Source organism: Anastrepha ludens, chromosome 6, assembly GCF_028408465.1.
Source record: "Anastrepha ludens isolate Willacy chromosome 6, idAnaLude1.1, whole genome shotgun sequence".
NCBI lineage: Eukaryota > Metazoa > Arthropoda > Insecta > Diptera > Tephritidae > Anastrepha > Anastrepha ludens.
In genome coordinates, this window is record NC_071502.1 from 25,342,249 (window position 1) to 25,359,193 (window position 16,945).

The 16,945-nt window shown below is 39.7% G+C and overlaps 1 protein-coding gene across 8 annotated transcripts in view; it reads right to left on the reverse strand.

Annotated features, from left to right (window-relative positions):
• LOC128866947 (uncharacterized) overlaps nucleotides 1–16,945 on the reverse strand; it is a 111,363-nt gene that overhangs the window by 18,387 nt on the left and 76,031 nt on the right. For all 8 annotated transcript variants that reach the window (XM_054108013.1, XM_054108012.1, XM_054108011.1 and 5 more), the window contains exons 3-5: nucleotides 5,759–6,094; nucleotides 2,418–2,673; nucleotides 1,880–2,300 (exon numbers count right to left, since the gene is read on the reverse strand). In XM_054108013.1, coding sequence (XP_053963988.1) covers nucleotides 1,880–2,300; nucleotides 2,418–2,673; nucleotides 5,759–6,094 — 1,013 coding nt within the window. The remainder of the gene's footprint in view (nucleotides 1–1,879; nucleotides 2,301–2,417; nucleotides 2,674–5,758; nucleotides 6,095–16,945) is intronic.

Genomic DNA, 16,945 nt, shown 5'->3' on the forward strand with positions numbered 1-16,945 from the left:
AATGAGGCGTCACTTGAAGTGTTTGAGAGAAAGATTTCGGAAGATTTTAAAGATCCAGCGGCTTTGGCTCTGAAAGTATTCGATGCGGTACCAGTTGGTGGTAGCATAGGAAGAGGAAGACCTTCTTTGTGTTGGGAAGATCAGGTGAAGAAGAACTTGGCTTCACTTAGTGTGCAAAACTGGTTTCGATTAGCACAAGAAAGAACCAACTGGCGCGCTTTGTTAAGCTCGGCCAACATTGCGTAAGCGATTTTCGCGGCAATCAAGGAGAAGAAGAATAAGAAGAAAGAGAAGATGATCTATAATATGTTAAATAGAATTCACGACCGGGTCGATACGTTTCACTTCAGTGCAATGAGGATTCTTTCTTCACTGGCTTTCTGAATGTCAAACTATTAGTCAACGCCACTACCTTCATGTTTTTGCTGTACTCCATCAAACAATAAGGAAAACACCACCCGAATTATATGGCAAGTCATTGGTTTTCCACCAAGGCAACTCGAATTTTGCGTCAGCAAAGTTTTTAGCCAAGTGCAGCGTCTCAGTGTTAAACCATCCACCTGATCTTCCGTCGTGCAACTTCTACTTGTTTTCTATTATGAAATCTGCATTAAAAAGAAAACTGTTGACTCCATTGATGTTGTGAAAGGGAGAGAGTGGCGCTGCCAGAAAAAATGCACTGTTTAGTGCATAGTGGAAGATTCGTATGGGGTGATGTACCATACATCAGAATAGAGGAGGTTTCTATATTTAAGGTTGTACTAAGTAAGGAGCTCCTAAAGAAACGAGCAAGCTCGCTCTCACCGTTGACCAAGCCAACACACTTCGGGTTAGAGTAGAACAATCAGTTGAGTGCCGCTCCCCCGTCTACATGCTATTCGTAGACTTTAAGAAGGCGTTCGACACCATCAAACGAGACGCAATATGGCTGGCACTGAGTAGAAAGGGAGTACCCGCCAAGATAATTCCCCTCGTCAGAGCTCTTTACGAGAACTCGGAACACCATCAACGCAGGCGTAAATCAAGGTTGCCCCCTGTCACCTCTTCTCTTCGCCATCGTCCTTGATGACATCATAAGCCAATTGACCCTGCACAAAAATGGCATAGTATGGAGTTTCACCAGACATCTTGAGGGCCTGGACTTCGCCGATGACATCTGCCTCCTCTCTCACAAACTCTCTGACATGCGAGCGAAGGTGGACAGTCCCGTGCCAGCGCGCCTATGCCGTATTGTTGTACGGAAGCGAAATATGGCTGGTCTCTAACACCATCACACAGAGGCTACAATCTTTCGTTAACAAATGCCTCCGCATCATCTGCAGAATATTCTGGCCAAACACCATCAGTAACGACGCACTGTGGAGATTAACGAATGAGGAACCCATCCTTAGGCAAATCAAACTCAGAAAGTGGCGATGGATAGGTCACACATTGAGAAAACCACCAGATAGCGTCATGAGAATGGCACTGGACTGGAAACGCGCAAGGGAGCAGAGGTCACGGTCGACCAAAAAACACTTGGAGAAGGTCGATGTTACGCGAACTAGCAGATGCCGACATCTCATGGGACAGTGTAAAATCAACAGCACAGAACCGTGTACTATGCAAGAGTCTTGTCGAGGCCCTATGCTCCCGATAGAAGTGAACAAGGCAAAAAAAATAAGTAAAGGAAATATTTTTATATGTGAAACCAATATAAAATATTTAACAGTGCCTGCCTCGCTATTAATATCCCCACTGCGTAGGCACAGCAAATTATGAATCCATATTTCTACAGATATAGGTTAGGTTAATAGATATAGGCACATATAAATGTGGTATTATTTTTGTAGCTGTTCGGTACGTATGTATGTATGCATGAATATAGCAGTCCCCGTACCTTGAATAGGCAACTTGATGCTGCATTCTATGATGCTCTCGTCGCTTTTGTTGGAGCTTATCGGCAAGCAAATTGTATATGGCATATATATTATCGAAGCGATGATTGTGCACAGACTCGGCAATCATATCGGCGGTCAAGCCTGGCAATTGCAGCATATTCTTCATTATCTCAGTATCTAGGTTGGCAACAGTCACCGGCGTTTGCGCGTTACAGCTGCTACTGCTGTCGCTCCGTGCAAGTGGACTGCCGTCGGAATGTTGTGTATAGGCGGCCGCGCTGCTCCTACAGCCACCACTGCCATTACCATCATCAAGTTCCGCTGCCCAATCGCTTAGCCAGCGATGTTTTATGATTTGTTTCAATGTATACCGCCGATCTGGCTCAACGACCAGCATATTGCGTAACAGGTGCTCACAATCTATGTGTGTGTGTGTGTGTGTGCGTATGTGGTAGTTGTGTAAGAGTAGAAAGAAAATCCGGAAATTAAACAATTTTCATGCATGCACAATTTTTCTCATTAGGATGTATAGTTTACCTCTTGACATGAAATATGGGATGCGGAATTTTCCAGTGACCACGCGTCCTTTCAGCTCCAGCAGCGTGTCGCCATTGAAGGGTAGTGCGCCACACACCAGCGCATACAGCACAACGCCCAGACTCCAAATATCTGCCTTGGGTCCATCGTATTCTAGTCCCTGAAAGACTTCAGGTGCGGCGTATGGTGGTGAACCGCACCATGTGGTCAGCGGATTGCCCTCTTCGTAGCGGTTGCTGAAGCCGAAATCGGCGAGCTATTTCGAGAAAACAAAGTAAATATGTATTTTTATATGTGCGACAATGCTGTGAGTAAAATAAATAAAAATATATAAAAATAAATAATTGGCACGTACACCCTTTTCGGGTCTTTGGCCTAGCTCCTCCTCCTATTTGTGGCGTGCGGCTTGATGTTGTTCCACAAATGGAGGGACCTACAATTTCAAGCCACCTCCGAACGGCAGATATTTTTATGAGGAGCTTTTTCATGGCAGAGGTTGTCATGAGGATAGCAGGAAGTTTACCATCACCTGCCGAGAGCCGCCGCTATCAGAAAAAAAAACTTTTTCTATTATTTGATGTTCATGCGCCCAGATTCGAACCTACGCACTCTAACGCCACAATTTTAACACTTCTGTTTTGCTGTTTCAATTTTCATTATTTTTTTTTATAAAAATATAGTCCGTTTTACAACAAATATGACGCAAATCAACATTTCAAACTTTGAACAAAATTTATAAAATTTCGAAAGAATTAAATAAAAAATTGTTATAATTTCTATAACAAATTGCAAGTGGTTCAAAATTCTTTATGATTTTGGATAATATTTTTCCCTGAGGGTATTACATATTTTCTTCATATAACGAATACTCAACAATTTTTTTTATATGGACAAAATGCATAAAACAGTAAGGAGAAAAAGTGATCCAAAATCAACGAGAATTTCGTGGCCGCTGCAGCCAAATGGGTTTGTGCTTGACTATCATTCGGTTCGGGCACAAAAGGCCATGAGGTCGAAGTGCAAAACTCTAAAAAAATCTAAATCTAAATCTTTCGATAGCTTCGACTTCGAAACCCACAGTAAACATAAAATGCCAAATAATAGAAAAAAGTTGTCTCGAATGGCGTTTGCCCCTCGGTAGAAAATATGAAACCACTGAACCATGAACAGTTCTTCATAAAAAACACCTGTTGTGCGGAGGCACCATACAACTCTAGGTCCCTCCTTTTGTCTATAAACATCAAGATGCACACTACAAATTGTTGGAGAAGCTCGACAAAGATAGGTAGGTTTGGCAGCCGCATCGCACAGAGGAAAAACGATGCCTCTTAAATCACGACGCGGGTCCGTTGTGAGCCGCAGTGGCTGGGCTACATTTCCCCTTCCAGATTGAATCATCCTGAGCTTGGGACAAAGCGTAAAAGGTTGTTGATACCTAAAGTGTACAGATCATCAATATTCATTAAGAAGTAGGATCTTAAATATCGGATCCTTCTTCTCGCTAGAGCCGGGCATGCGCAAAAAAGGTGTTGAATTGTTTCCAACTCCTCGTCATTCCTACAAATACGACAGAAATCAGGTATGTAAACGCCTAATCTCCTTGCGCGCTGTCCTGTGATGGCCTCTACTAAGGTCCTAATTTGAAGTCTACTTAATTTTATAATATTCTTGGATAGATGTAAATTGAGCCTTGTCTTGTTTGTCTGGCTATTTCACAGGTATTGGCACTAATCCATCGTCAATTTGCAGAATTGATTAGTGTGTCCATAACAAGAAGCTTACAAGTTGTGAGAGGTACCCCCATAAAATTATTTATGTTTGGAATACATGTACCGTCTCTTGCAAGTTGGTCAACCCTGCAGTTTCCTGGTATATATATATATGTGGCCTGGAACCAAGCATAAGATAATAGGATAAGAGATTGGCTACAATGTAAGACACTTCTTGCTGTTATTTGGAATGCATCCAGGGCCCGTAGGGCAGCTTGGCTGTCTGATAGAATGCAGATATCTGTCGAAGATATTCTGTTTATCTCTAACCATTTTAAGGCTTCAAAAATAGCGTTTATTTTCCACTTGAAAAACACTACAGTGATCCTGTAGTTTAAAGGTTTCACTGATAAAAAAGCTCTTCGCAATATAACCCTGATCCTACGCCGGTATTCATTTTAGATACGTCCGTGTAGATCTTAACGGGTGTATTGGCTGATGGATCTTCTTTAAGCCATTCGAGTCTAGAAGGGATTTGCATTGAGAAATTCCTTTTGAAGCAAAGAATGGGAGGGTGATAATCACAATCACCGGGTATATCCGTATAGGAGTCTTAGATGGTTGAATGCCCATGTGTGACAGTCCCCCATTGTGAGCTCGCTTTGAGCCTTAAAGCGGAGCAGGCCGCTGAGTATTTGAAGAAGAGATCTAGGGGTGGCAGATGTAACGTGTCAACATGAAGCCATGCATGGCGTAGTTTTCATGACGCTACATATTGCTAATGCCGTTGATCTCTGCACCTTACTCAATAAATTAGAATAGGTCTTTTTCTGCATAGCACACCACCAGACAACATTTCCAAATAAAAGAATGGGCGCGACAATTGCATTATAAGGCCTACGAGCAACCTTAGGTTTAATTCCCCAAGTCTTACCTAAAGCTCTCTTACAGGCATAAAAAGCTAAGTTAGTTTTCCTAACTAATTCTAAGATGTTTGACTTCCAAGTCAAGTTCCTATCCCAGTACTTGATTTCTTCCGAATTCACAATAGCTTCCCCCTTAAGCATAATTGAACTTAACTGAGGGATTCTAATATATGTTTCCTGGCTTGACTCCTAAACCACACTTTTCTACCCACTTAGAAAGTATATCTAGAAAATTTTGTATTAAGACTCTTAATGTACATAGATACAAATTTACAAGAGATCGCAATAACAAATTCATCGGCGTTAGCTATCACTTTTCAACCCACCGATTCTAGAAGTTTTTTCACAACTGCGTTCCATAAAAACTGTGAGAGTACTCCGCCTTGCGGTGTACCTCTACTCATGAGTCTCCTGAGTACCGATTCTCCTAGATTCGCTTCAATGATTCTGCTATTTAGCATTATACCAATGAAGCCTGCCAAGCCCGGTTCTACTCCAAGATCAGGGATAAGATTTTTATATACTTATACGAGTATAGTTAGGCTTAAGTGAAATTCTATCAACCGCTCCAAAATTTTTAAGTGGGAAAGAAGAAATAGATGCTCGGTCAAACACCCAACAAATGATGTACGTGACATTAAATATATACATACACTTATACAATTAGGTGCATACCACTACTGTTTATAATAACAATCATCCTCACCTTAATATTCATATCCTTATCGAGCAAAACATTCTCCGCCTTGAGATCACGATGCACCACGCCCATCGAATGGCAATACTGCACTGCCGAGACCAGTTGTGTGAAAACGCGCGCCGCTTCGAGCTCCTTCATCGGGCCATTCTCTGCCAGATGATCGAATATCTCGCCATTGGACGCGTACTCGGTAACGAGATAGATCATCGTCTCGGACTGCATCACCTCATAGAGGCGGGTAATGTGCGGATGGCGCAAAGACTTCAAAATGGAAATCTCGCGGAATGTTTTGGTTAAGTATTCGCGATTGAGGCATGTCTTATCGATAATTTTAATCGCCACCTGCAAGTAGATAAAGGAAAATGGTATAAATTAATTACATACGTCGGTATACTTTGCAAAAAAAAAAATTGAAATTGCAATAAGAGGCCGCGATTTTGAAGATAAAAACGCGCAACAATAAATTTAATTAAATTAAAAGAAAGTTGAAAAAAGGAAAATAAATTTTATAAAATTAAAAGAAAGTTGAAAAAAAGCAAAAGAAGTTTTATAAAAAAAAAGAAAGTTGAAAAAAAGGAAAATATATTAAATTAAATTAAAAGAATGTTGAAAAAAAGTAAAATAAATTTTATAAAATTAAAAGAAAGTTGAAAAAAGGAAAATAATTTTTTTTAATTAAAAGAAATTTGAAAATAAGGAAAATAAATTTTATAAAACTAAAAGAAAGTTGAAAATAAGGAAAATAAATTTTATAAAACTAAAAGAAAGTTGAAAAAAAAGGAAAATAAATTTTATAAAAATAAAAGAAAGTTGAAAAAAAAGGAAACAAAATTTTATAAAATTAAAAGAAAATTGAAAAAAAGGAAAATAAGTTTTATAAAATTAAAAGAAAGTTGAAAAAAGGGAAAATAAATTTTATAAAATTAAAAGTTATAAAAAAAACAATTAACTAAATTATGGAGGTGAATGAACGGCCGAGCTCCATACAATAACTATGTAGTTGCGGCTAAATTCGTCATGACGAGGAAGGAAACACGGAAAACATTCTCAGACCCTCCAACAACCATAGGTAAGTATGTATGTATGTATGTATGTATGCGTGCATTTGTATTGACTTGTGTATTCGCGGATTTTTACGAAATGATAATTTGTTAAGTCATTTTATTATCATTTTTCATTTCATTACGCTGCTTTGTTATTGGTGTTCAACGGCTTTTCACTAAAATCAAGCAAAATCTCCATTACCAGCACCACCTCACTGCAAATTGTTCAACCACTGCCTTTGGCATTTTTTGTCAGACCACCCTATCGGCTGTTTGCTTGATTCGCTGACGAAATGACAGCTTTGCCTTCATACACACATGTGTGTGTGCGTGTGTGTGCACCCGGCATAGACCCTGTAGGTATTTCAGACTAGTGAAACAAGTTTCTGATGTCCGAGTTATGAGATTCGCTTTTGAGAGTTCGGCAGTGGCGAAGTGGAAAGTGTTACTCTTTCAACAATTAGAAAATCTTCAGGTCGACAGTTTTAGTAGATAAAGTTATCAGAAATTATATTTTTTAGAAATAATATAATAGTTTACGAAATTACGTGAAATTAAATGTCCCATACACCTTTCTAAGAAGCAACTGAGAATGCTTACAGGCAGTTTTTCTGGTTACTGTGGCTTTCGAAGTTATCTGAACAGCTTAACACGACATCTGTCGATGGGCCACGCACTTTCCGAGCAGCGGTTCAATTCTCAAGAAGAAGCCAAAAGATGGCTCGATGATTGGTTTGCGGCCAAAGACGGCCAATTTTTTTTGGCGCGGCATCCACAAATTGCCTGAGAGATGGGAAAAATGTGTCGCTAGCGATGTGAAGATTAAATTTGTATAGATTAACGAAACCAACGCAAGACTTAGTTTTGTCGAGGCCCTATGCTCTCGAGTGGAGTTGGTTGGTTGGTTGGTTAGAGTGGTGATTCATCCATATTCCAACTAGCGCTTCCGCACCATCCTCTTACCAAATTGTTTAACAGTTATTTACAGCAAGACTATATCCAGTCTGTACGGTTTAGGAACTTTATTAGGTCGTTGACGTCTAAGCCAGACAGTTGCTCGAGACTCTCGAACAGCGGTTTGCCCAGGGATAACATTCTGTCCTTCCATAGGGCAGGGCATTCACAGAGAAAATGGAAGACTGTTTCCTTTTTCTCCGGTTGTTTACAACTGCGACAGTGTGTGTTGTGAGGGCTGCCCATTTTGACGGCTTGTTCTCCAATAGACCAGAAGCCAGTTATGACTGCCGTTAGTCTACGAGTGGAGTGAACAAGGGGAAAAAATATATATTCATTGATAAGTTCATTCTTCTTCTTCTATATTAGTCCACTCAAAAACTAGTTGCTGAGAATTTCGTAGTGAGGTAAGCGAGGTTTCTCGCATTTCCTGGAACGTGGTAGGGTATGAAGGTAGAAAATTCTAAAGCACCCACGTAATTCATAGAGTTCAAGATTAAGTGCACAGGGTGTACTAGATTTCAACTGCCGAAATTAAAAAAAAAAAAAACAACAGAGATGCCGCTGGGCTCAATTTACGCCCAGTGAACTTCGCCGTGTAAAATTTGCCCGATGTGGCGGTGTCTACACGCACATACATGGAAAAGAGTACGTACTACCTATGTTCGATTTTCCTGCAGGGTATGCATTTATATGTAATACACACATTCAAATGTACAAATGTACGTAGGTATGTATACATACAAACAAACGTGTGACATATTTTCAAAACATAAAAGAAAACAATACACAACGGACGACTTTTCGCCACCAATGACAGTTTTATTGTGTGTACGGCCTTGCCGTGTTTTTCTGCATATGCTTAAGAATGTCGAGAACGTTGTTCGGGGTAGGAGTGGTGAGACGCAAAGTATTGAATATGGTAGCGAGGTGGGCGTGTAGGGTGAGCGAACAGACAATGGACTGATGAATAGGTGAATATGGATATCTCCTTAAGACAAGTGTGACATGGCTTTGTCATGTCTTGTTTTTTGTTAATGTGGTTGTTTTTCTTATTTAGTTAGTATGTGTATGTATGTATGCCTGCATGTTATGTATGTATGTACATATGTATTTTATGCATGTGTGTTTATTATTATTCACTAATTTCAAGGATTTCGATGATTTTAAACAGTAATAACTCAACTAGCAGCTGAAACTGATAAATATTAATATTAACGAGTACACGAATACACCATCACTTAAATGTCGCCCATTGTGTGCGACATTGACACATTGCAAAAAAAAAAAAAACAAAAAAAAAGCAAAGAACAAGCACAAATGGCAATGAAGGTGAAAGTGAGGATTTTTGACAGCAATTTCTAAATTTTTAAATTGTGGCCAAATTGTTGTCGCAAAAAATTGCTTTGGCAAATGGATCGAGCGCATGCTAGAGGAAATCTATAGTTCACTGTTACTAATTTCACAGACAACAAATAGGCTGCACCGCAGGCAATAGGCTCCAAAGGTGGTGAAATAAAAAATAGCTAAACAAAAAATTTCGTGCGCACTGTCACTCTCAGCTGGGCTCTCAGACTTAGCAATGAACTGAGTTCCGCAGCTCTAATCAGCGAGTCAGAAAATTTGTTTACAACTACCGTTTTACGAACTAGAAACAAAACTGAGAAAAATAACTGCATGAAATAAAATAAAAATAAATAAATAATCGGTTGAAAGCTTGGGACTATCACTCCGATCTATAAGTCTGGAAATAGGAAAGATGTTAGAAATTACAGACCTATTTCGAAACTAACTAATAGTTCCAAACTCTTCGTAAAGGTAATCAACAGTAGTAGTAGTAGTAATTAAATACATAAAGAAAGAAATAATAAATTTGTGGCAATCAAAAATTAAACTCTGCAATAAGCAATTCTCTATAGAGTAAGGCAGAGTATATAAAGCAAGTTAGTCTTTTCCAATTGTGGCCATTAAGTATATCTATTACTTCTGCTTCATTTAAGCTTCGCTGCGTTTAGGTATCTTATTCTGATTTCCTTCAGTACCGGACATCTGATGTGGCTATCTACTAAATTAGTTTCTAGTGTTATTGTATAATTCGGAGTGACCTCGGGTAGTTTGAGGATTATTTTAATGCAGCAACATTCAAGTTTATTTACATTATCAAATAAGGCATACCCCCAAGCTTGCGCTGCGAAAGTTTGTATCGCTCTGCATACCGCTTGGAACAGCTTCCATTTTGGTTTTAATGAAATGAATGGCTTCGCTAAAAAATCGTTCCATGTGCAATTAGCTTTTGGTGAAGTATTTCTGGCTTCTAATGCCATTTGGGTGTGAGAATGACACCAAGATATTTATATTCTGCCACCAATTTAATTTCTTCACCTTGGTACAACCAGTTTTCTGCCTCGGAAAGTCGTCCACGTCTTCTAAAGGCCATCATCTCCGATTTATTTGGGTTTACTTCCATATTCCATTCCAGCGCAGTATTTCTCCAGGTTATTAATCATGGATTGCATGACTTTAGGGTTATTCGCCAGGAGACCAATATCATCGGCATGAAGGAGAATACGTATATTCATGCCCTCAACCAATAGTCCACCTTCTAAATAGTCGTGCAAATCATATAGGTATAAAGTGAACAATAATGGCGACAACAGACATTCTTGTTTCACACCATTGCAGGCTTCAAAATAGTCGGATATTTCTTTTCCCGTCCAAACCGCAGATCTAGTATTCTCGTAGAAATTTTCTATCAGGTTTGTTATTTTGCTAGATATTCTCATCTGCCGAAGTTTATAAATCAACGGTCTCCTCGGCACCCTGTCAAACGCCGCCTTGAAATCAACGAATATGCGTAAACTTTTTGATTTTCATGAAACTTTTGAACAATTGAATAGTTTTTGCTAAAGCCGGCTTGGAATTCTGTGAGCACGTTATTTTTTTCTATCCAATTTGCAAGTCTTGCGTTAATCAATCCCATTATTAACACCTTTGCGTCAGAATTCCTAAAAGATGTTCCCCGACAGTTACTGGCTGCATTTACATCTCCCTTTTTAAAAATTGGTAAAATTATTGTTTTTTTTCAAAAGTCTCATCGCTTCTTCCGGTCTCAAAAATTATGTTGTATACCTTTGTTAACTCCAACAGAAAATCGACAGTAAATTACTGTTTACCATCAAAAATATAATAGACCCGAGTCAGCACAATGTATTCGTACACCCTGCATAGTACGTAACAAATTTTAGCTTTGAGCGAAATGTTTGCTGTAAAAACATATTTCTTTTGGGTCACTGTACGAATGTTACATTCCTAATGAATTGCCGCAAACAAAATTCAAGTTATTTCAACTCACACTGAAGGGTTCCAAGAGAAGCAGGCAGACGTAGCAAAATGCTGCAAAACATTTGTTCGTACACTTACGGCTCATGTTATTGTTGCTGCAAAAGTAACAGTAGAAATCGTTTGAGTTTTTACTAATATTGCTGAAAACGAAGTATAGTAAGATCGGGTTTTCTTAGTTTTTCTCGCCGATTCAGTTTCAGTTGCGCGTAATATCTCGATTGAAAGTGACAAAATGGAATGAAGTCCGGATTTACCATTAAAAACGAGTAAAACTGTTATTAAATTGTACTTGGAAACAAGGCTCTGCGCGAAATCAGCGAAAAAATTGGCAAATCGTATTCTACGGCGCAAAGTGTTATTGCTAATTACGTTAATATGGGTAAATTGAAAGCTAATCACCATCAAGCCGGAAGGCGGAAAAAATTGAATTCACGTGCGGAACGTAACAAAGTAGGATCAGTCGCGCAAAATCCAAACATAACCTCCACGATACTATGCTGAAATATTCAAGAGTCTTTGCATAAAAAAGTAAGCTCACAAACAGTCCGTAATTGCCTGCAAAATGCTGGTTATCACAGCAGAGTGGCACGCCGCAAGCCCTACATTTCAGATGTTAACAGCAAGAAGAGATTGGAGTTCGCCCAATGCTATATAAATGAGGCAGATTCTTTTTGGGAAAACGTCATATTCAACAACAAGTCGAAATTTAATGTTTTCGGATCAGATGGGCCTCCAAAAGTTTGGCGAAAAGAAAATACAGAACTGAATGAAACAAACCCTATTGCTACCGTTAAGCATGGGGGAGGGAATGCAGTGATTTGGGAGTGCATAGTTGCCTCTGGAGTAGGAAAAATGGATTTTATTGATGATAAAACGGACAAACATCAGCATTTAAATATTTTGAAGAATTATTTGCATGAAAGTGTCGTTAAACTTGGACTGAATGCTAGAGGGTTCTTGTTCCAACAAGACAATGACCGAAAATACTCATCTTATCTCGTGCTAGAATGGCTTATTTACCACTGTAAGCAGTTTAAAACTCCACCTCAATCACCGGATCAGAACCCAATTGAGTATGTCTAAGAGCTCTTAGAAAGGAGAATCAGAAAGCTCAAAATAACATCAAAGGCGTCCTTAAAGACAGCTTTAGGTGTTGAGTGGGAGAAAATTGCAGTATTGAAACCAAGGTATTGGTAAAAAGTATGCAACGACGTTTGGAATCAGTTATTAAATTTCTATTATTTTTTTCGATTTTTCTATAACCTTTTTAATAAAATATTCTCTATATGGCTATGAACGAATAATATTTTTGCATAAAATTGTGTCTTATTTCGTTATTACCATAAGTTATCTAATTCCAGAAATGAATTTGGGAGATTTTGTTTATTAAATATTGAATAAAAATGTGATTTTTTACGAATATATGGGGACTCGAGCCTCAGGTCGTGCTGTGGATGTACAAAGCAGTGGTTTTGCTAATTTTAACATATGGATGCCTTGTTTGGTGGGAAGCTCTTCGCAAGGGCTATAATATCACTTAACTGGGGAGGGTGCAAAAAACTGCATGTATTAGCATCACAACATGTAAACATCCGAACATGTAAAACTTACCCCAACGCTGCCCTGAACGTCGTTTCGCACTTACTTCCCATCAACTCTTACGTTATTTCCATCGCGGCTCAAAGTGCAATCAGGTTAAAGGAGGTTGGCGTCTGGAGGTAATCCCTCAAGGGACATGGTAGCATTTTTGGGTAGTTAACACCGTATTTCTCCGAACTCCAAACAGATCTCTGTATCCGCAAACTAGAGTTTGAGGGTTGTGCTAGGGAATCTTTCCCTAGGTAGGTAGGATTGGAAGGAGGGGAAAATCTGCACTGAAGCTTGCACCTCTGACTTCACTGACGGTTGCAAGATGGAATCGGGAGTCGGAGCAGGGGTTTTCTCTAAATCAGCCAATTTACCTATCTCCTTTTAACTGCCCAATACCGCTAGTGTTTTTCAAGCAGAAGTCTTTGCAATCCTGCAGGCATGCCAAATGTTGAGGGGCGAGGGAGATATTAACATTTTTTCCGATAGTCAAGACGCGATCTAGTAAACTCCTGTAAGGAGGAGATCAAATCTCTTGTGTGTACTGTTAACATTTCTCTGATCTATATAGATTCCTGAGCATAGGAACATAAATAGAAATCAAATTGCTAATGAGCTTTCCAGGAAGGGAATTGAATTGGTCTCAGAGATCGTTTACCCGCCATCGGCATCGCCCTGCCTGTTGTTAAAGGGGAATTGCACAACTTATCACGTAGGAAAGCGCAGAAGAGATGCAGCTCCATTTCTTCATGTGCTATTCGCAAAACCCTTTGGCCCAAAACCAAAAACGGAGGACTCAGAAAGTCCTGGAGACTTCACGTCATTTAATTTCCAAGCTTGTAACTGTGTGCGTACCGGTCATTGGACGATCGGAAAAGCTAGGCTTGCCATTTAACCCCCATTGCAGAAGCTGTGGGGGCCATTCGGAGTATTGTTGAGTATTTTCTCTGTAAATGTCTGGGTTTGGCAGCTAGACGACTAATGTCCCTGGGGGCTCCTTTCTCTGTAAATGTCTGGATTTGCCAGCTAGTGCGTTAAGGTCACTGGGTGCTCCATTTTTCGACAGTGCGACATTCCTTGGGGCAGTGGGCTAACCTAAATCCCATCAATCTTCTCCATTACATCAACAGCACAGCTCTGGCTGGCTGTATATATCTGCCTGTTGGAGGTTTCATAATGGTATCAAAGCGGCGCTTCATCGCTACTTGGGTACTTGGTACTTCAACCATTTCACCTACCTACCCATGCTTAAAGCGAATGTTGCAACTTATACGTCATACAATAAAAGTTCTTGCACACATACATACATGCGTACATTGTTAGGTAAGTGCATACTTGGTAGTCTTCGTCTGTTCGCTTCTTTAGCCGGTCGATTTGTCAGTTCAGTTTGTTACGCTGTTAATGTCGTCGTGCCAATCCACGCCCTGACATCATTGCCGTTGCATTGGAAAATTATGCAAATATCCACGCTGCAGTGGATAACGTAAACGAAAGCTACAAAAAGTGGCAGCCGTATTTGTTTGCTGTTTTGATTTAGCCTTATAATTTCGCATTGACTCGAACCGCTACTAGAAGAAAGTGTCCTTAGCTTATAACTCGACGGTATCCGATTTGAAAGTGAATTTAAAAATACGCCTTGACCGCCTAGCTACAAAAGTCGCCTATTCTTGGCGTACAATTGGCTAAATATGCAGGTGGTTGTAGTGTGCGTTATATTTATGTTTTTATAAATAGGTATTTGTGCTTCGTAGCGGTCCTTCCTGTGGCCCTACACTCTTTTATTTGAGGTTATGTAGTAAGTGGAAGGGTTTTTGATATCTTTGTCATCCAAATTGGCACACTTGCCGGCACTCGTACTCGTATTTGTTGAAAGCACACATACATACATATGTACATATATTTATGGCATACATAGGATTACATAAGGGCATATGGAAATATCTTAGTCATTATTTACAATATAAAACTTTAGTTTCAGCCAGAACGCGAATCAATATGAAGCACAGAATTTGCTGCATTCTCAAATGTCGTGCCAGTAGTAAGGCAGCCGTAAGGTGCATACAAATACATGCACACATGCATACGAGTAAATGCATGTCAAACTCTTTGTAAGCTTTTTTGCAAAAACATCCTTACCGCTTCAGCAATGAGCCAAAAAGTATTACATAATAGACTTCGTCATTAATTTTGCGTTCGTCATTGTCAACGAAATGTCCTAGGGCAATAAAAGGGTATCCATGGATATAGTATATATGTGTATGTATGCATGTATGTAAGCGTACATTTGTGTAGCTGTTGTCAATGTAACTTGAAAGAGTTTATCGTTTGTTCAACAAGCGGTAAATAATCACCTGTTCCATTTACTGTTTTAGTTTAGCGTAAAGTAAAGTACCCATGTATATGTGTATGTAGTTGTATTTGTAAGAAATGTATGGGCAAATACAAGGACTTCTGCAAAAGTTCCCCCCCCCCCCCCCCCCTGGTGTAGATTTAAGAAAACTTAAAAAGATTTGGACGAAGTTGAGTTAATTTTAGTGGTTCTGCTAATTTTGACGTATGGTTGCCTAGTTTGGTGGGTAGCTCTTCGATAGAGCTTTTTTTTCGAGAGGAGGTTAAAATCGAAAATGTCAGAAACATCATCAAAGGAGCCGTCACAGCAGTGGTATGTGGGGCATCAAGCAGAAGGAGAAGAGTAAATTAAGCAGTGCGTAAACTTGGTCTTAAGTCGACATTAAACCATCGAAGTTCATCGTAAATACTTGAAACGCACCTGCAGTTATCCGCTATGTGCACGATTTGGCTGCCTCCTGTTCCAATCTGAACAGATTCACAGAGATTTATGGATGTCGTTTTGCTGAAATGTAGCACTGAGAGACAAGATGTGGAGTAGAGTAATGAAGATATACAGAAACTGTTATTTGAGAATTCCCGCTTCTGGCACACAAGACACAGCAGCAAAATTGGCTTGGGTGTGTCTTAATGCAAGGAAGCGAAGCGCGAATTGGGCCACAAATGACGGCACTTAGACGTTAGGATCGTTGGGAAGGTTTTTATACCATAATTTTAGAAATTTATTCTCAATCTATCCATGTTCTGGGCGTCAATCTTACTGTCCGCACCAAACTGTCTGCTCCAAAGGGATGACTCAAGAAAACTTTGTGGATATTACATTCTGTCAAAAAAGTATCGGGAATGTCTAAATTTTTTTTGCTGGAATGTTGGTAGAACTGTCCTCTATAGTGTCGCAGAGTTTGAGCGCAATCCGTCAATTAGCTTGTTTTTTTGGCATTTAATTATATGAGGCAACTGCGATTTTCACTACGCATAAAAATATCGAATAAAGAATTTGTCTTAAATTTTGTGTTTTGAACGGGATTTCGTGTGCCGAATCGTTGAAAATGTTGCAGAAAGCCTATGGCGAGTGTCCTTAATCAAAAACACGGGTCTATGGGCCTACGAGTGGTATAAGGCTTTTGCAGAGGGCCGAGAAGTTGTGGAAGATTTGCCACGATCTGGTCGCTCATCAACATCTTCAACGGATGAAAACTGCGACAAAGTCAAGAAAATGGTGTTGGAAAGCAAATCATTTAAGTTTGAGGGAGGTAGCTTGTGACCTTAGCATATCTCACGAATCAATTCGCAACATTTTATGTCATCAATTGGGCAAGACACGCGTGGCTGCTCGACTCGGAAGGCTGAAGACATGCTTGACACAAGTGAATTCGGACCCAACGTATGAACTTGACATGAAAATCAGTCAACAGACGGCTGAATGGCGCAATCCACATGAGCCGGAACCCAAAAAACCACGTCAAAGTAGTTTTCTTTGATTATTGTGGTGTTGTGCACTCGGAATTCGTTCCAAATGGTTCTACGGTAAATACGGTGAATAAAGAATATTATATGGAAGTTATGGGACGTTTGAGAGAGAATGTGCGTAGGCAACGGCCCAATTTGCGGAAATAAAACTCATGGATCTTGCACCATGAGAACGCACCGCCTCGCAAGGCTCATATTGTGAACACTTTTTTGACCAAAAATTCGACAAATATCATCGAACAACCACCGTATTCACCGGACATAGCACCCTGTGAGTTTTTCCTTTTCTCAAAACTTAAATTGCCACTCCGCGGACGCTGCTTTGACTCCATTAAGGAGAATTCGCTGACGAAGCTGAAGAAGATCTCTTCAAACGGTGCTTTGATGACTGGACTAATCATTGACATAGGTGTATTGCTTCGAATAGAGACTATTTTGAAGGCGACAA